The sequence below is a fragment of the Sciurus vulgaris genome (genome assembly GCF_902686455.1).
Source record: "Sciurus vulgaris genome assembly, chromosome: 2".
NCBI classification, from domain to species: domain Eukaryota; kingdom Metazoa; phylum Chordata; class Mammalia; order Rodentia; family Sciuridae; genus Sciurus; species Sciurus vulgaris.
Window position 1 is genome coordinate 82994123 of NC_136462.1, and position 17336 is coordinate 83011458.

At 37.4% G+C, this 17336-nt stretch overlaps 1 protein-coding gene across 3 annotated transcripts in view; it reads left to right on the forward strand.

Annotated features, from left to right (window-relative positions):
* Positions 1-6589, forward strand: part of KATNBL1 (katanin regulatory subunit B1 like 1) — a 65562-nt gene extending 58973 nt beyond the window's left edge. For all 3 annotated transcript variants that reach the window (XM_079126382.1, XM_079126380.1, XM_079126381.1), the window contains one exon: positions 2331-6589. In XM_079126382.1, the coding sequence (XP_078982508.1) occupies positions 2331-2393 (63 nt within the window). In that variant the 3' untranslated portion in view covers positions 2394-6589. The remainder of the gene's footprint in view (positions 1-2330) is intronic.
* Positions 6590-17336: the final 10747 nt, after the last annotated feature.

A 17336-nucleotide genomic window follows, 5' to 3' on the forward strand; every position in this document is an offset into this window, starting at 1 on the left:
TCATTTTGAGGATGAAATTCTTTGAGTTGATCTAATTAGAATTTATTAATACTTGATTTTTTCTCTGTTTCAACACATAAGTGGAAAGATGCATTCTGAATTAATCAAATATTTAAACGTATTGCTGCTAATAGATCGTTATGCACATAAACAAAGAGTTTAAAACTATGTATTTGGGGCTGGGATTGTAGCTCGGTGATAGAGCACTTGCCTGGCATTTGTGGGGCACTGGGTTTGATTCTCAGCACCACATATAAATAAATAAATAATAAAGGTCCATTGACAACTAAAAAAAAATTTTTTTTAAATCTATTGAAAAAGGACCTGGTTACATGTTACATATCCCTGCTGTATCCAAAATTTGTAGACTTTATAAAGAGATACACACATTTTTAAAAAAGTGAAAACAGGTGCCATAAAGCCCATGAGGAGGTATGATTGTATAAGTGTTGTTTCTTTTTTTAATTAGTGCATTATATTTAAACATAATGGTAGGTTTAATTATTATATATTCCTACATGCACATGATATAATTTGGTCAGTACTGTTCCCTAGTCTTTCCTCTTCTATTCCCCTTGTCCTTCCTCCTCCCCCTCCTCTCGTCCTTCCCTCTTATCTCCCTTCAGTTTTCATGAGATCATCTTTGCTGTTTCTGTTTTTCTTTTTGATGGGTGCACTGGATAGGGATTGATGACTTCAGTCTGGAGAAATCTGGGAAAACCTGGTGTCTGCACTGGGACTAGCAATTTCAGACAGTACATATCAAATATCAGATCCATTCAGAAAAAGTCTTTATAAGCTTCCTGTGGAAAGAATCCCTTCATTGTTGTCTTCTAACTGGTATAGTTTTATTACCAATGTACACAAAACTGCTGTGTGCTTCATATTTTATAGTTACTCGGGGATAGGCCTTGAGAGAAAGAAATGAAAGCACCAATGTCTATAGTAGAAACACAATTGCCTAACTCCCTTCAATTTGGTCCAGAAATTGCTCAGATTTAATGACCTGGACTCACTGTTGCTAGTGACCTAATTAGAACTTCCTATCTCCTTAATCTGACCTCAGTAAATTTAGAAAATAACATATAGGCTACATTTTGATGAAACTATTTCACAAGTTGTCTTTGAGGCAGGAGTTTAAAAGAATTACTGTTGTCTCTTATCCTTTGTAACAGACAAACGGAGGAGTCTGTCCAGTGTGGAAGATGATGGTGTCATCTGAACATAATGGTTAAATAACCTACTCACTAGTCCCTTCATGTTCTTGGTTTTGCTTTCCTCTCCAGCTTCATCTCATCTCGACATCACACACACACACACACACACACACACACACACACACACACACACACACACACTAGGTGCCAGCATGCTTTCCAACCAATTAGTCTGACCCACTCTACAACTTCATTGCCAACCTTCACTCTTGATGTTCCCTCTTTTAAGAATACTTCTTCCCTCTGCTTTTTTCCGTTGAACTATCCCTCCACTTCCTCTCAAAATAACTCTTCCAAGCTGGGCACGATGGCACATGCCTGTAATCCCAGCAGCTTTGGTGACTGAGGCAGAAGAATCTCAAGTTCAAAACCAGCCTCAGCAACAGCAAGGCACTAAGCAACTCAGTGAGACCCTGTCTCTAAATAAAATACAAACTAGGGCTGGGGATGTGGCTCAGTGGTCCAGTGCCCCTGAGTTCAATCCCTGATACCCTTCCCCACAAAAGAAAACCTCTTCCTTGGGGCTTCAAATCTTAGTTTATCTTTTATTTCCAATTTTGATTTAAGTCCATCCTTTTCTCCTCCTTTGTGCTCTGAGGGTACCCTGTATACCCTTCATCATGGTACAATGTAATTGATTATATTTTACATATTGTTAGTCTCTTAGCCAAGACTGGTGTCTGTCAAACTCACCTTTGTGTCTCCAGGTCCCAGCTCTGTACAGCCTAAATAAATGTTCATTATAAATTTGTTAAATAAATGATTAAACAAAGAATCAAAGAGCTACTGAATTTTTGTACTAAACCAGAATGTTCAGACAAAAACCACGTGCCTATTCCTATCAGTTATCCATCCTTGCCTGTTTTTATACCAAGAGAAGATTGATTCAGTAATAGAAGTGAAACAAGACCCTGCCGTGGTGTCACTTAACACATTTGAAAACACTGTTACTGCCAACGGGATTTGTTGACTTACATGGATCATTAATTATAAGACTGAATATTTTGTTGCAGAATTAATGTAGCATATTGCTCAATCTGAGAACCAGCACAATATCCTTTACATTTTCATTGCTTGAGAGATATGGACTGATAATTATAATTTCATCCACAGGACCTCCAGCAGCTCATCAGGATCTTTACCAGTAGATCTGGCATGGAAGTCATTGCTGAATAATGTGATAGAACAGCCTGAACAGACTAATGCTGATTGCTGAATACTGTTACCACTCTTCTGTGTGATGTTATGATATATGCCTTCACCACTGGAGAACTATTTTCTCTGATTCTAGAAGGGTGTTCTGGCCTTGGATATAAAATCAATCTCCCAAATCTTGGATTTCCATATCTTGTGACGGCTATATGGCCTAGAATGTGACACAGGTGGCCATTTCAGGCCTTTTCTTTTTTCCTCTCTTTCTGTAAAATGATCTCGCTATATGATTATAGGAGAGTTTATTTCTGAGTAGGCAATGTAAACAAATGAAGAATGGGAGAGTCTGGAGAAAATTAAAATAGATAAAACATTTGATTATAGCATACATAATGGAAACACTTGTGTGTTCCACCCACCCCTGGAGTAAAATATTAGTTGCATACAGCTCATCAAATTGATCCTATTTCTAATCCCACATTAATCATAGCAAGATCACACTGAAATAATCTAGTGACTAGTCACCGTAATAATAATAGAACATCCATTTATGGATTGTTTTGCACTTGCCTATAGCTTATGCCAACTGCTTCATTTACACTATCTCATTTAATTCTTTTAACAACACTATGATATGAATAAGCAATTCTTTTTTCCACATGAGGAAACTGAGGGTTAGCAAGGTGAAGCCACTCAGCCAAGCTGTCATGGTTAATAACTGTCATAGCCAGGATTCAAACTCTGGTTTGTCTCCTGTACTGTTTTTAAGTGTTCAGTAGCAGCAGGATACAAATTTATTAGTGTGAACTTTTAATTTCTGCTCCTGGAAAGTTGCTAATGACTGAGCCATGTAGGAAGCATTGTGCTCAGCTTTCATACTTCATTTTCTTTTTTTTTTTTTTTCACATCAGGGAGTTTATTAAGCAAACAAAGTATCTCCCTGCAGGGTAAGAGATAAAATGAGAGGAAAAGAAAGGGAAAGAGAAAGGGCATGCACAAGAAAGTGTGTGAAAAGCGAGGAGGAGAAAGTAAGCAAGTGTGTAGGAGAGAAAAGCAAGAGAAGCTCATACTTCATTTTCTAAGCGATGTTTTGTTTTGTTTGTTTGTTTGTGTGTGTGTGTGTGTGTGTGTGTGTTGTTTTGTTTTACTGGGGAGTGATCCCAGGGTTCCTTTACCACTGAACTACATCCCCATCCCTTTTTATTTTTATTTTTAATTTGAGAGAGTCTCAACAAATTGACCAGGCTGGCTTCAAATTTGCCATCCTCCTGCCTCTGCATCCCGAGTCTCTGGTATTACAGGCAAGTGCCACCGTGCCTGGCTTCTAAGAATTTTAATAGACTACTTGTTACTTAATGCAAATGCTACTCTCCTAGGTCAACAGCTCTCAAGTTGGTACACATCAGAATGACCTAAGGAGCTTGTAAATATGCACATGCCCAAGGCTCTCACCCAGACCCACTGAGTCAGAATCTCTGTGGGTGGGGACCAGGCATGTGATGTTTAATAAGCTCCCCAGGTGATTCTGATGCACATTCGGAAGTTTGAAAATCACCGAAATCTATCTGTGAATGGTAGGGTTTTATTTTTGTTCTTTTTTTTTTTCTTTATGAGAATGATATTTCTGAGGTCTCCAGATTTACTTATGACCTCACAGAAAGTTTATGAACAGCTAAATCTAATTCCGAACCATCATCCTGTCTAAATTTATAGTACAGTTGTCAAATGGCAAATCTGTGATATGACCTATATTTATTTATTTTGGCAGTACTGGGAATTGAACCCAGGGTGCCAGGGTACTCCATTGATGAGCTACATCCCCAGGCCACTGCCTTTTTTTTTTTTTTTTTTTTAGCTCAGTTGCACAGGCTGCCTTCAAACTTAAAATCCTTCTGCCTCAATCTCCCCAAATAGCTGGGATTGCAGGCATTGCCTTATGGCAGCTGGGCTGTTACAACCTATTTTAATGGAATGATTGTTGCTTCATTTTCTTTTTTTCTGTTAAAGATTGTGTATTGATGATAGCTGGCCCTCTATTTAATACATGTTTAGTCTTTTTTTACTCGGTATGTGAGAAATGATGGTTGTTTTCCTGTAACCACTATTAATAAAATCTCAAGCAGTTGAAAACAACAGCTGTTCAGACTCCAAATAAAGAATCACAAAATCCCAAGATTAAAGTCATAATGCACAACCATGTGTTACTTGAATTCTCTTTACAGCATCTCCACCAAGTGGCTAATTGTCCTCATCCTGTTAGTTACCCCTGCCCAAGCCAGGAACCTTATCTAACCAAAAAGGTTCTTCCTTACAAGATGGTGAAATTTATTTTTCTAGAGCTTCCGTACATTACTCCTATTTCTAACCTCCTTGTCAGAAAGTCTTACTCAAATCAGCCAAAACCTTTGCTCAAGAAAATGACTCCCTGATTGCTTGCTATTTTCTGGAGGTTGGTGGCATGCCGCACTATTTGACAATTGCCTATTCTTGTCCCATGACCATGTGCACATATAATTGATAAAACTAAATTCATGATTCACATCTTTGTATAAATTTCAGTAATTCTATATAATGAGTTTTGTTATGGGATATTTATAGAGAGATGCCCTAATGACAGAAAAAGCAATGTGACTTTACATTCTTTCGAAGTATTCTAAGTGTTCCATTCATATCATTAGAATGATACAATGTTAGCAACCAGATTTAAACTTTAAGAAATTTCTTGATTTCTCTGAGTTGTTCAGAACCTTCTAAAAAGTTCGTAGCTGTTAATAGGCCTCTTCTAAATAAGAAATATATTCTACATCAGATCCTAGTGATTCATGAGCTCCTTTGAAGCTAAAAAGAACATTTGTGTCATCACTACCTAAAAACTTCTGGTACTAACACTCGTTTCTAGGGATATACACTTCCTTTTAACCCGGTTTTCTAATACACCAGAACTTGACCTGGAACCCAAGTTAATGGCAAATGCATCACTAACCAGTATTCTGTCTGAATGTGAACTTTCAAAGCTCTGGATCCAATTAGAGTCAAATGCAGCAACTAAGATAACAAATCAGGTTAATCCCAGGATTAACAAATCAGGAAAATGCCTGTAAGTACTCTGCTTTTTGTACCTTTGGGTGTAAAGTCAACATTAGAAGAAAAGCTGGACAAGTATAGTTACTACTGTGACCATTCAGATAGACCAGTCAGAGCGAGGCTATAATATGCTAGTCACAGGAGGAAACAATATTGTTTATTAGCATAAAAGCATATGCAGTTTCATTATAAGTTATGTCAAGTCAGTGTTTATGAACCCAGGAGAGAGTCCCTTCTGCAATATCCTTTTTCCTGTGGTAGGATGAGAAGTCAGCATACTCCTCTTTATTTCTGCTTATGCTTCCAGAATTTTGTTCCACCATGGATCTTCTTTTCTGAAGTCATGGTAATCTCTTTTTCATCACTTTCAATGTGTCCAAGGTATTTTACTACCATCTCTCTGGCCTCTGGTTCTACCTACTGTTCTACTATCATTGTTTACTTCTTCAGCATTCAAGTTAATTCTGCAGATGTAAAACAAAGTACAGAAAAGGAAACATGTGACTTATTTGTATTTATTTTATAAGAGAAGACTATGAACTTGATAAACATGCTCTGACAACTAAAAACCTTGTGGGAAATTTCATATATAAAATATGTAACATATATAATGTCCCTGCTTTAGCAATAAGTGACTAAATTATTGACATTTGAACTGCAATAGCACATGAATTAAAATCTGTTGTTTGGAAAATATATGGGGAATGCTCTCATGAAACTTTGTAGGCTAACCCCATACAAACTAAAGATAAAGTACATCAACAGAATTTTATATAATTAAGAAAGCAAGAAGAGCAGCAATTAAAAGTCATAACCAACTCACAACAATGTTGCTGATGCAGTGCTTCAGACAGCATCCTGCCTGAAAATTGTAGGAATCTGAACTATCTGCCTCTGCCCATTAACTGTGGGAGCTCGGCAACCTGCCAACTATTGTATGGCTTCCAGCCTTACTTGTGGAATTCTGAATTACTCTTCCATAAACCAAGGACAACTTATCTATGAAGCATAGTAAATGCAGTTCAAAAGACCCAGTATACTTTTAGGGACCCACAAGAATTCTTATTTTAAAATAAGAAGGAAATAACTAAAACTAATGAATATACATATAGTCATTAATCGGTCTATATTGTATTTATCCTTATAACAAGGCAGTCATAAAATATAATTTTGTGTGTGTGTGTGTGTGTGTGTGTGTGTGTAATAAGGGATCTGCAAAGACAAAAATTCCTAGGGCCCCCCACAAAATCATAATGTGACCCTATTGTAAACTCTAATCATCTGCAAATATAGTTCACAGACACCAAATTTTAATGGTCCTTAATAACACAAAATATGGCATTTAGTGCTGCATGAAATTCTATGGAACTGCTTGTCATGTGATCACAAAAACTAAAGAAAAAACTTGTATTTTAGCATGTGGATTAGAGAATCCTCACATTCTGCCTAGAAATAAAGAACCATTCTCTGATGATCACAGGTCTCCTCCCCTCTTACTCAAAGTGTGGCCCAAGAACTAGTAGCCTGAAGGAGCTTATGAGATGTAGAACCTCAGACTCAACCCAAATCTTCCTAATCAGAATGTGTATTTTTACAAAATCCTCATGTGATTCGTACGCATGCAAAAAATGGAAAGGTACTGTCAATTTTAGAAGAATCTATCACTAGGAAAATATTTAAAACTGCTTCAAAAGTGATATGATTGCATTTTTAAAAATCCTTGACCAACAACTCTACCCACAAAGGGACAAATAGTTCCGACTCCACAAGAAGCAGAGAAATCTTATAAGAATTTGGAAAAGACAGACATAAAAAGATAGTAAAAAGGCTATAAAATTCTTAGTAAAAAAGCACAGGGGAAAAGTCTCATGGGTCTAGGATTTAGCAATGATTTCTTGAACATGAAATCAAGAACACAGACAATAAAAATTAAAATAGATAAATTGAACTACATAAAAGTGAAATATTTCTGTGCATAAAAGAACAAGATCAACAAAATAAACAGGCAACCTGCAGAGTGGAAGTAAATAACTTCAAATGATATAACCAATAAGGGGTTAATATCCAAAGTCTATAAAACACTTCTACAACTAAACAACAACAAAAATCTGATTAAAAAATAGGAAAAGGCTGCTACGGTGGTGCACACCTGTAATCCCAGCGGCCTAGGAGGTTGAGGCAGGAGAATCTTGAGTTCAAGGCCAGCCTTAGCCAAAAAAAAAAAAAAAAAAAAAAAAAAAAAGCAAGGTGCTAAGCAACTCAGTGAGACCCTGTCTCTAACTAAAATACAAAATAGGGCTGGGGATGTGGCTTACTGATTGAGTGCCCCTGAGTTTAACCCTGGTACAAAAAAAAAAAAAAAAGGTAAAGGGTTTGAAGAGACATTTCTCCAAAGAAGATAAACAAATGGCCAAGAAGCATATGAAAAGAGGTTCACCAACATAATCATTAAGGAAATGCAAATCAAAATCAAAACCATAATGAGATACTATCTCACACCTTTTTGGATGGCTACTATTAAAAAAATTAAAAGCAAATCAGTAAATAGCAGGTGTTGGTAAGATGTAGAGAAACTGGAACATATGCCCATCAACAGATGAATGTATAAACAGAATGCAGTATACACATTCAATAGAATATTATTCAGCTTTAAAAAGGAAGAAAACTGACATGTGCTACAACACAAATAAACCTTGGGGACATTGTGTTGAGTGAGATAAGCCAGTCACAAAAAGCCACATACTGTACAAATTCACTTATATGAGTCATCTACAGTAGTCAAATTCACAGATACAGAAAGATGGTGTTGTCAGAGGCTGGGGGAGAGGAAATGAGAATTTGTTTAATGAATATAGGATCAGTTTTGCAAGATGAAGTTCTAGAGATTTGTACAACAGTGGGAATATACATAATACTACTGAAATGTACACTGAAAATAGGATAAATCTTATTTTATGTGTATTTTACAGTATTTTTTAAGTGAGTGATTTTGTATTTAGAAACAGATGTGAATATAGGGCTAATGCCTTGTAAGGGCTGGCATGCGAGACAGACAACACAGGGTCTTCCCAGGAAGGGCGTGGGGCTGTCAGTTTGAAGCTGGAGCTCAACCTCTGCACTGTATTTCTCAGGTTCTGTGATCATCCTTTTGCCTAACTCTCTGTGGTATGTCAAACATTCTTATATGCAGCCATAGGTCATTGAAAAGTGTAAGAAGTGTTTAAAATGAATCCCTTCACTTCTTTTTCTTGTAGACCCTAAAAGCACAAAAGATTTTAACATAACTCCTTCCTCTTAGGACTGTGGCTTCTTGGTCCCTATTATTCAAATACAGTAACTAATCATTGCATTTTAGCATTTTACAAACTACTTTAGCTAGAATATCCCAGGATATTTAGAATTTTGGATCATTTACTAGTATCAAAGATGTTTATAGGTTACTTAGCATATTTTCATACTTCCCTCACTTATTTTATTTTTCACCATAAAAAGGGATGAGAATTTAGAATCAAATGAAGAAAATGAAGTATCTACAATGTAATTTATTTCTGCAAGATATTGAGGCAAGTATTTCCAATGTAATTTATTTTTGCAAGATATTGAGGCAAGTTAGAATTTCTCTTGAAACTCTCATGACCCATCCCACTTCAGATGATTTTATGGAGACCCAAACCCAGGGCCCTAGTGAATGACAGACATTTTAAAACATTAAGGAACTGGTTACAGTTTACTTAAGTGAAAAAGATTAGCTAAGCTACTTGAAGTCAATGAGATTTGAAAACCCAAAGGCTAAAAATCACTTAAAATAAATAGCAGGGAAGTTGGTCATGGTGGTGCACATTTTATAATCTCAGCAGCTCTGGAGGCTGAGACAGAAAGATTGAGAGTTCAAAGCCAGCCTCAGCAAAAGCAAGGCACTAAGCAACTATTTCAAAGAATACAAAATAGGGCTGGGGATGTGGCTCAAAAGTCGAGTGTTCCTAAATTCAATCCCCTGTACCAAAAACAAATAAATAGCAGGGAATTTAGGGATTAGCACAGCTGCAGTTTCCTAAGCACCCTGCTAGTGTTACTCCAATTAAAAATAAACAAAACAAAACAAAATTGACTTAAATATAAAAGAGAAGTAACTGAAGGTATGATTGTCATTACTTTGTAGTCATACCTTATCCCCTACTATCTCTTCTGTTTAATGTGTGAAATTTAGTTGGGGAGGCACTGTGTGACACCAGGAGATGCTGACAAGCAGAATCCTGAGACAGAGGCGAAAGACCAAAACCATTCCCACAGCTGCCACTTTAGTGATCATGAAAACTCCAGATAGGAAGGAGAACAAAAAACAAACAAACAAACAAACAAATTATATATTGATAGACCTTATTTTACTCATTTATTTATATGTGGTGCAGAGAATCAAACCCAGTGTCTCACACATGCTAGGCAAGTGCTCTACCACTGAGCAGCAACCCCAGCTCATAGAACTTTAGTTTTTGACTGATTCAAATTTTAAGAGTTCCAAGTAAATTCTATTGTATGTTGTATTTTAGCCATCTTAGCTTCTTCCTTTATTTTTAAAAATAGCTTTATATTTTCCTGACTATAAAAATGTTGCAAAAAATCAGAAATATAAAGAACACTCCTTTTTCCTTCCTTCCCTCCCTCCCTCCCTCCCTCCCTCCCTCCCTCCCTCCCTCCTTCCTTCCTTCCTTCCTTCCTTATTTTTCAGCACTAGAAATTGAACCCCAGGGCCTTGTGCTTGCTAGGCAGGCACTCTACCACTGAACTACACCCCCCCCCCCCCCCATCAAGAACACATTTTAAAGGAGAAGAAATATTACCTGTAAATCCTAGAGTTAAACTCTATTGGCATAATCCAACATTTATAAAAATTCCTAAAGTCAGGGTTTTGAGATTTGCTTCTGTCCTTATCCTTGTTCACCCCCTTGTGGCCATGATGTAAAGTAGCCAAGGGCCAGGCACCAATAAGAGAAAGAAGTGAAGGGACTCATTTTAAACACTATTTACAATAATCAAGGTAAATAGGTCCTCTTGAAATCTATATGGGTCAGGGTTTTGGCAGGAAATATGTGGAATACTTGAAAAGTGTGATTATAAATTATCCCCTCATTAAACTTTCTTTGAAGTAGGGGTGATATTAAGGGGAATTCAAAGAGAAGTCCTGTTGATACTGACTGCCCCTTGGTTAAAAACAACTGGACGCGAGAAGGGAGAGGAAGTGAGTTTTTGCAGTCCTCCAAGAGCCAATCTCCCAGGCTACAAAGCAGGGTTGATATGTAGAGGATGGATCAGGTAGGCAAACAGAGCAAATCTAGCACAAGATCTTTCTAAAATATTTCATTAAAATTAGCTTATTTTATAAAACCTGAGTCCCAGGGCATTATAGAATACCTCCTGTATAATTTGGAATTGAACATCTGTGCAATTTCTGTGGCCTACCTAGAAAACAGCAGAGATAACAGAATTCTACACTATCTAAAAACATTCTTTTTCATCTAATACCTGAAGAAGTATACACATGGCATTTGAAGAGTAAAGCACTAAGTACTTGGGTGTGATTGACACAGATAAGGGAAAAAAGGAAGACATGGGGACACAAACACAGTTGGGTTTGCAACTGGTCCTCTTCTACCTTTTGTCCCACAGAAAAAGTTCACTTCCTGGCTCCTGCCTGGGTTATTAAGACCAACACTGATTACCTATTACAAACTTAATAGGTGTCTAAGACAACAACAAAGAAGGGTTGCCAAGAAGTATATGAAAGAAAAATTAGAAAATTTGGGGTGAAGTCATTTTCATTTCAACATAATTGCAAATTCTTCAATCACATTAGAAAGACTAAATTTTATTTCATACTTTAGATAGTGGTAATGCAGGGAGAGGGTTGTAGCACAGTATGATCTTTCTACTATGGTTCCAAGAACACTTACTCCTGCCCTGGCTGGGTCTGAAACAAGACTGAAGCTGTCTTCAGTCTTAACTCAACATATATCCTGGGGAATGAACACAATGTGCAGAGCCTTGTATTTTTAAAACTGGCATTTGAGACATTACTTTTTGTTGAAAAACGTCCTCATCTGAACACATGACTTTATTCCTTTTTAGTCACTTCCTACTAATCCTACAATACAACTTGGATTTAATTCACTATGTTGCTGAGGATGGATAAAAACCAGGAGGAAGAACTTCTCTAGTGGGTCAGTCATTAATATCAATAAATGTGGGGGAGAGGTCAAAGATGCTATATTAGTTGCAAGGGTTGCCATAACAAAATACCACAGATTGGGTTGCTCAAACAATAGATTTATTTTCTCATACTTCTGAAGGCTAGAAGTCCTAGATGAAGGTATTGGCAAGATTTTTTTTTTCCTCGGGGCCTCCTACTTGGTTTGCAGATGGCTTTTTCTCTGTACATGCACATCTTTTAAGGAAACCAGTTCTATTTGATAAGATTCTCATCTTTATAATTACTTTAAAGACCCCATATCCAAACAGAGGAGGAAGGATTATGGCTTTAACATGAATTTTGGAGGAATACAATTCAGTTCATAACAGATGCATTATCTCAATGGGTACTTAAAGCTGTCTGAGATTAAAAAAAAATATCTTCAATTGCTTGCTTTTCATTCTGGACCATTCTGGACCAGCCCCCCTTTTCCCAAGCTTATGTTTATTTTATGACTTTATTAGAAAATGGGGGATGTAAAATGGACAGCAGAACTCAAAATGCAAAGAACAAGGAAAAACATATTTACACCTTATATTACAAAGACATCATTTCTCTAATGTTCAAGAGTTCCTCCAAATTGTGAAATTGTTTTAATCAGCTTTCTGTTGCTGTGACAAAAAACCAAAACAAAACAAAACAAAAACAAACAAAACACTTGAGAAAAAAACTTAGAGGAGAAAAGATTTATTGTGGCCCACAGCTTCAGAAGTTTCTGTCCATAGTCATTTGACTCCATTGTTTCTGGGCATGTGATGTGACAGAGCATCATGGAGGGAAGGGTAATGGACAAAGCTGTGCACCTCATGGGAGGCAGGAAAAAAGAAAGATTGAGAGAGAGGGAGGGTTGAGGAGGGGGAAAGATATACCCTTCAAGGGTATGGTTTCAGTGACCTACCCCCAATTAGGCCTCACTGCCTAAAGCTTCCACAACCTCCCAATAGCCTATTCAATCATGAATTCATCAATGGATTAATTCCTTGATGTGTTTAGAGCCTTGGGAACCAAGTATTTAACACGTGAGCCATAGGGAGACATTTCAGATCCAAATCTTAACACAAATCAGTAAGAGAAAAAAAAAACAACAATCCAATACAAAATGAACAACAAAAAAATCAAGCAAGTTCTAGAAAAGTAACTAAAATGGCTCTTAAATACTTGATATAACATTCTGCCTCATTTAAAAGAAAAGTACACATTAAAACAGACCTTTTTTTTTTTCATTCCTGGAGATTGAACCCAGAGGCATTTTTTTTTAATCACTGAGCTAAATCCTCAGCCCTTTTTCTTTTTCGAGACAGGATCTTGTTAAATTGTTGAAGGTCTTGTTAAGTAACTGAATTACTCAAACTTGTAATTCTCCTACCTCAGCCTCTCAAGTTACTGGGATTACAGGCATGTGCTACTGTACACAGCTGAGATATTATTTTTAACCCATCCACTTTGCAAAGATAACATTTTATTGCACACTGTCATTCATTAGAATATAAAGGAAAAAGGCATCCTATATATTGCTGGTGAGAATGAGAATTGAAACAATTTCTTGGAGGCAGATTGACAATGTGCATCAAAATTACAAGGCACTAACTTTTGTTTTTTGGGGGATGGGATTGAACCCAGGGGGCACTTAACCACATCCTCTACCCCTTATATATTTTATTTTGAGACAGGTTCTCGCTAAGTTGCTTAGGGCCTCACTAAATTGCTGAGGCTAGCTTTGAACTTGCGATCCTCCTAAGCCACTAGGATTACAGGTGTGTGCCACTGTGCCTGGTCAAGGCGATAACTTTTTGATCTAGTAATTCTAATAGTTATTCTACTAGTACTAATTATAGTGTATATAGTAGTCCTTGTTATGGTCTGGTTCTGGAATGTCCCCCAAAGTCTCATATGCTCAGAGGTGGAGCTTTGGGAAGTGATTAGATCACCAGGGTTCTGACCTCATCAGTGGATTAATCCACTGATGGCTGGATGGACTACTGAGAGTTAGGACCTACTTGGAGGAGATAGGTCACTAAGAGTATTCCCTGGAAAGGTGTATCTTCTCCCTGGACCCTCCCCCCACAACTCTGCTTCCCTGCTACCACGAACTGAGCTGCTTTCCTCCACCATAGCCCCTGCCATGATGTTCTGCTTCATGTCAAGCCCAAAGAAATGGAGCCAGATGACCATGGCTGAATCTTTTGAGGTAGATAGAAGAAATAAAAACAATTAGAAAGGAGACATAAGGGATGAGGAAATAAAAACCTAATTCAGAAATTCCAGGCCTGTTGCTCCTTGTCAGTCTCTTTCCCAGGCCCATTACTCCAGAATTCTTGGGAAATGTGTAAATCTACCTGTGCACTATTAATTAACCCCTCAATAAGTAGATTAAGCAAAGAGAGATACAATCTCTTGATGAATCTATAATTTAGGGAACTTTACAGCACCATCTATTGGTCAGATACTGAAGAACACATCAGCCTAGGTATCCTGAGAATCCCTACATAACTTCCCAAACCCACCACTTACCAAGATTCCTTTAAAAGAAGAGCTGTCATTCTCCCTTGGATGCGTATCCTTGCTTTATCACAAAAGACATCTCTTGCTTGAGATTGTCCACATTCTCCCTGAATGTGTATCTACATTCCTAAATAAACCTCTGTATATGTCTCTGACTGATGTGTGCTGAAATTCTTTTCTATGACATAAGCCAAATAAGTTCTCCCTTTTCTGCAGGAACACATCAAACCCTTCTCCGGAGATATGCCTCCTCCATGACACTCTGAAACTGAGCCCACACAAATCTTCCCTCTTCTAAGTTGTTCTTGTCAGGTATTTTGGTCATAGTGATGAAAAGCTGACTAACATGCCACCTCTTATCTACAGTTGCACTTACCACAGTTTTGGTTGCCTGTGATCAACTGTGTTCTGAAAATATTAATGAGAAAATTCCAGAAATAAACAATTCATAATTTTAAATTGTGTGCCATTCTGAATAGCATGATGAAATTTTTTGCTGTGCTGATCCATCCTACTTGGGACATGAATCATCCCTTTGTCTAGCATATCCACCCTATATATGCTGCCCACCCATCAGTCACTTAGTAACCACTTGGGTTATCAGATCAACTATCACAGTATTGCAGTGTTGGTATTCAAGCAATTCTTATTTTATGTACTAATGGCCCCAAAGCACATAGCGAAATCAGATATATCAAAGATAAGCTGTAGCTGAATGTGGTGATGCATGCCTGTAATACCAGAAACTCAGGAGGCTGAGGCAAGAGGATGGCAAGTTTGAAGTCAGCCTCAGCAACTTAGTGAGGCCCTACGCAACTTAGGGAGACCCTGTCTCAAAGTAAAAAAAATAGAAAGGATTGGGGATGTAACTCAGTGGTAAAGTGACCCTGGGTTCAATCCCTGGTTCCGAAAAAAGAAAAACTGTAAAGTGTTTCTTTTGAATTTCATCTCTGATCTTTATAAGAAGGAAGGTGAGAATAGTTTAATAAAATATTTACAAAGGGAAAGTGGGAGAAAGAGAAAGAAGCCATATTCACATAACTTTTATTATAGTGTATTGTTATTATTGTTCTATTTTATTAGTTATTAATCTCTTATCGTACTTGATTTAAAAATCAAACTTTTTATAGGTGTGTATGTACTGGAAAAAAACATAATCTATACGGGTTCAGTACTATTTGTTGTTTTAGGCATCCATTAGAGGAAGTTTTAGGCACCTGGCAAAAACGTTTATTGCCCTTAATAATCTTCAGCAGAGATTTATGGTAGAGACAGCAATATTTACAGCTAACAAAAACCTTGGTCGAGTTACTGCCTCAAGAAAAAGATAATGGGCTGGGGACGTAGCTCAGTTGGTAAAGTGCTTGCCTCACAAGCACAAGGCCATGGGTTCAAATCCCCAGCACCGCAAAAAAAAAAAAAAAAAAAAGATTGGGGCCGATGAAATCGGAAATGTTGCGATAGCCCCACCAATCAACACTGGCAGCAGCGCCCTCCCCCGCCTCCCATTGTGAACTTGCCCTCCCCCGCCTCCCATTGTGAACTTGGTTAGGCTCCCAGCAAATTGTTCACAATAGAAAGATTGCTGTGAAAATGAAAGGGAAAATTATGATGAAAACCTCATTGAAAGAGCTTTTCAAAAAGGAGCTGATTGCAGGGATCTAGAGCAGATAATTGCATTGTTTCCAGAGACTCAAGATACATATGGAGAAGCTAGATGATCCTGGTTTTATGGACATTTCTAATGTAAATTATATATATTATTTTCTGTTGGCTAGCTCCTGTCATACCACACCTGTGTTTTTTGTTGTTATTTTTTGTCAATATCAACAGAGATTCCCTACAAAGGAATCTTCACTGCTTTGTATGTGCTTGTCCATTTAAGTTCCCAGAGCCTTCTCTGGAACAGTGATTCAGGGTTATCTGAACCCATGCTTCCCAAATTGTAATTCCTAAGACCCCAAATAAAATCCTTTTACTTTTTCAGTTTCTGAGTTTGGAATGACAACAGTGTAATATTGCCAGTTGCTTGTATCTTTTCCTAGTTACTTTCTTTTTTAAATTTTTTTTGACAGTGATAAATATTTTTAAAATTCTTTTCATACATGTATATAGGGTAATAATGTCTGTCTCAATCTATTGTCTTTCCCATCCCCACCACCCCACCTCTCCCTTCACTCCCTTCTGTACAATCCAAAGGTCCTTCATTCTTACTTACCCACTGCCACTAGGATCACCATTCGATTACCAGAGAAAACATTTGGCCTTTGGTTTTGGGGGACTGGCTTATTTCATGTAGCATGATCTTCTCCAGTTCCATTCAATTACCTGCAAATGCCATAGTTTCATTCTTCTTTAAGGCTGAGCAATATTCCATTGTGTATATGCACCACAGTTTCTTTATCCATTCATCTGTTGAAGGGCTTATAGGTTGGTTCCATAGTTTTGCTATTGTGATTGAACTGCTATAAACATTCATGTGGCTGTGTCACTGTAATAAGCTGATTTTAAGTCCTCTGGGTATAAACAAGGAGTGGGATAGCTGGGTCAAATGGTGGGTCCATTCCAAGTTTTCTGAGGAATCTCCATACTGCTTTCCAAAGTGATTGAACCAATCTGTAGTCCCACCAACAATGTATGAGTGTACCTTTTCCCCCACATAATTGACAACACTTATTAATGCTTATATTCTTGATAATTGCCATTCTCACTGGGGTGAGATGAATTCGTACAGTTTTGATTTGCATTTCTGTATTTGCAAGAGATGATGTACATTTTTTCATGTTTGTTCATTGATTGTATTTCTTCTTCTGTGAAGTAGCTGTTCAGTTCCCTAACCCATTTATTGATTGTGTTATTTGTTTTTTTTGTTTTTGTTTTGGTGTTAGGTTTTTTGAGTTCTTTATACAGCTTGGAGATTAGTGCTCTAACTGAGGTGCATGTGGTAAAGATTTTTTTCCCATTCCGTAGGCTGTCTCTTCAAATTATTGTTTCCTTTGCTGAGAAGAAGCTTTTTAGTTTGACTTCATCCCATTTATTGATACTTAATTTTACTTCTTGTGCTTTAGGAGTCTAGTTAAGGAAGTCAGGTCCTAGGACAACATGATGAAGATTTGGACCTACTTTTTCTTCTATTA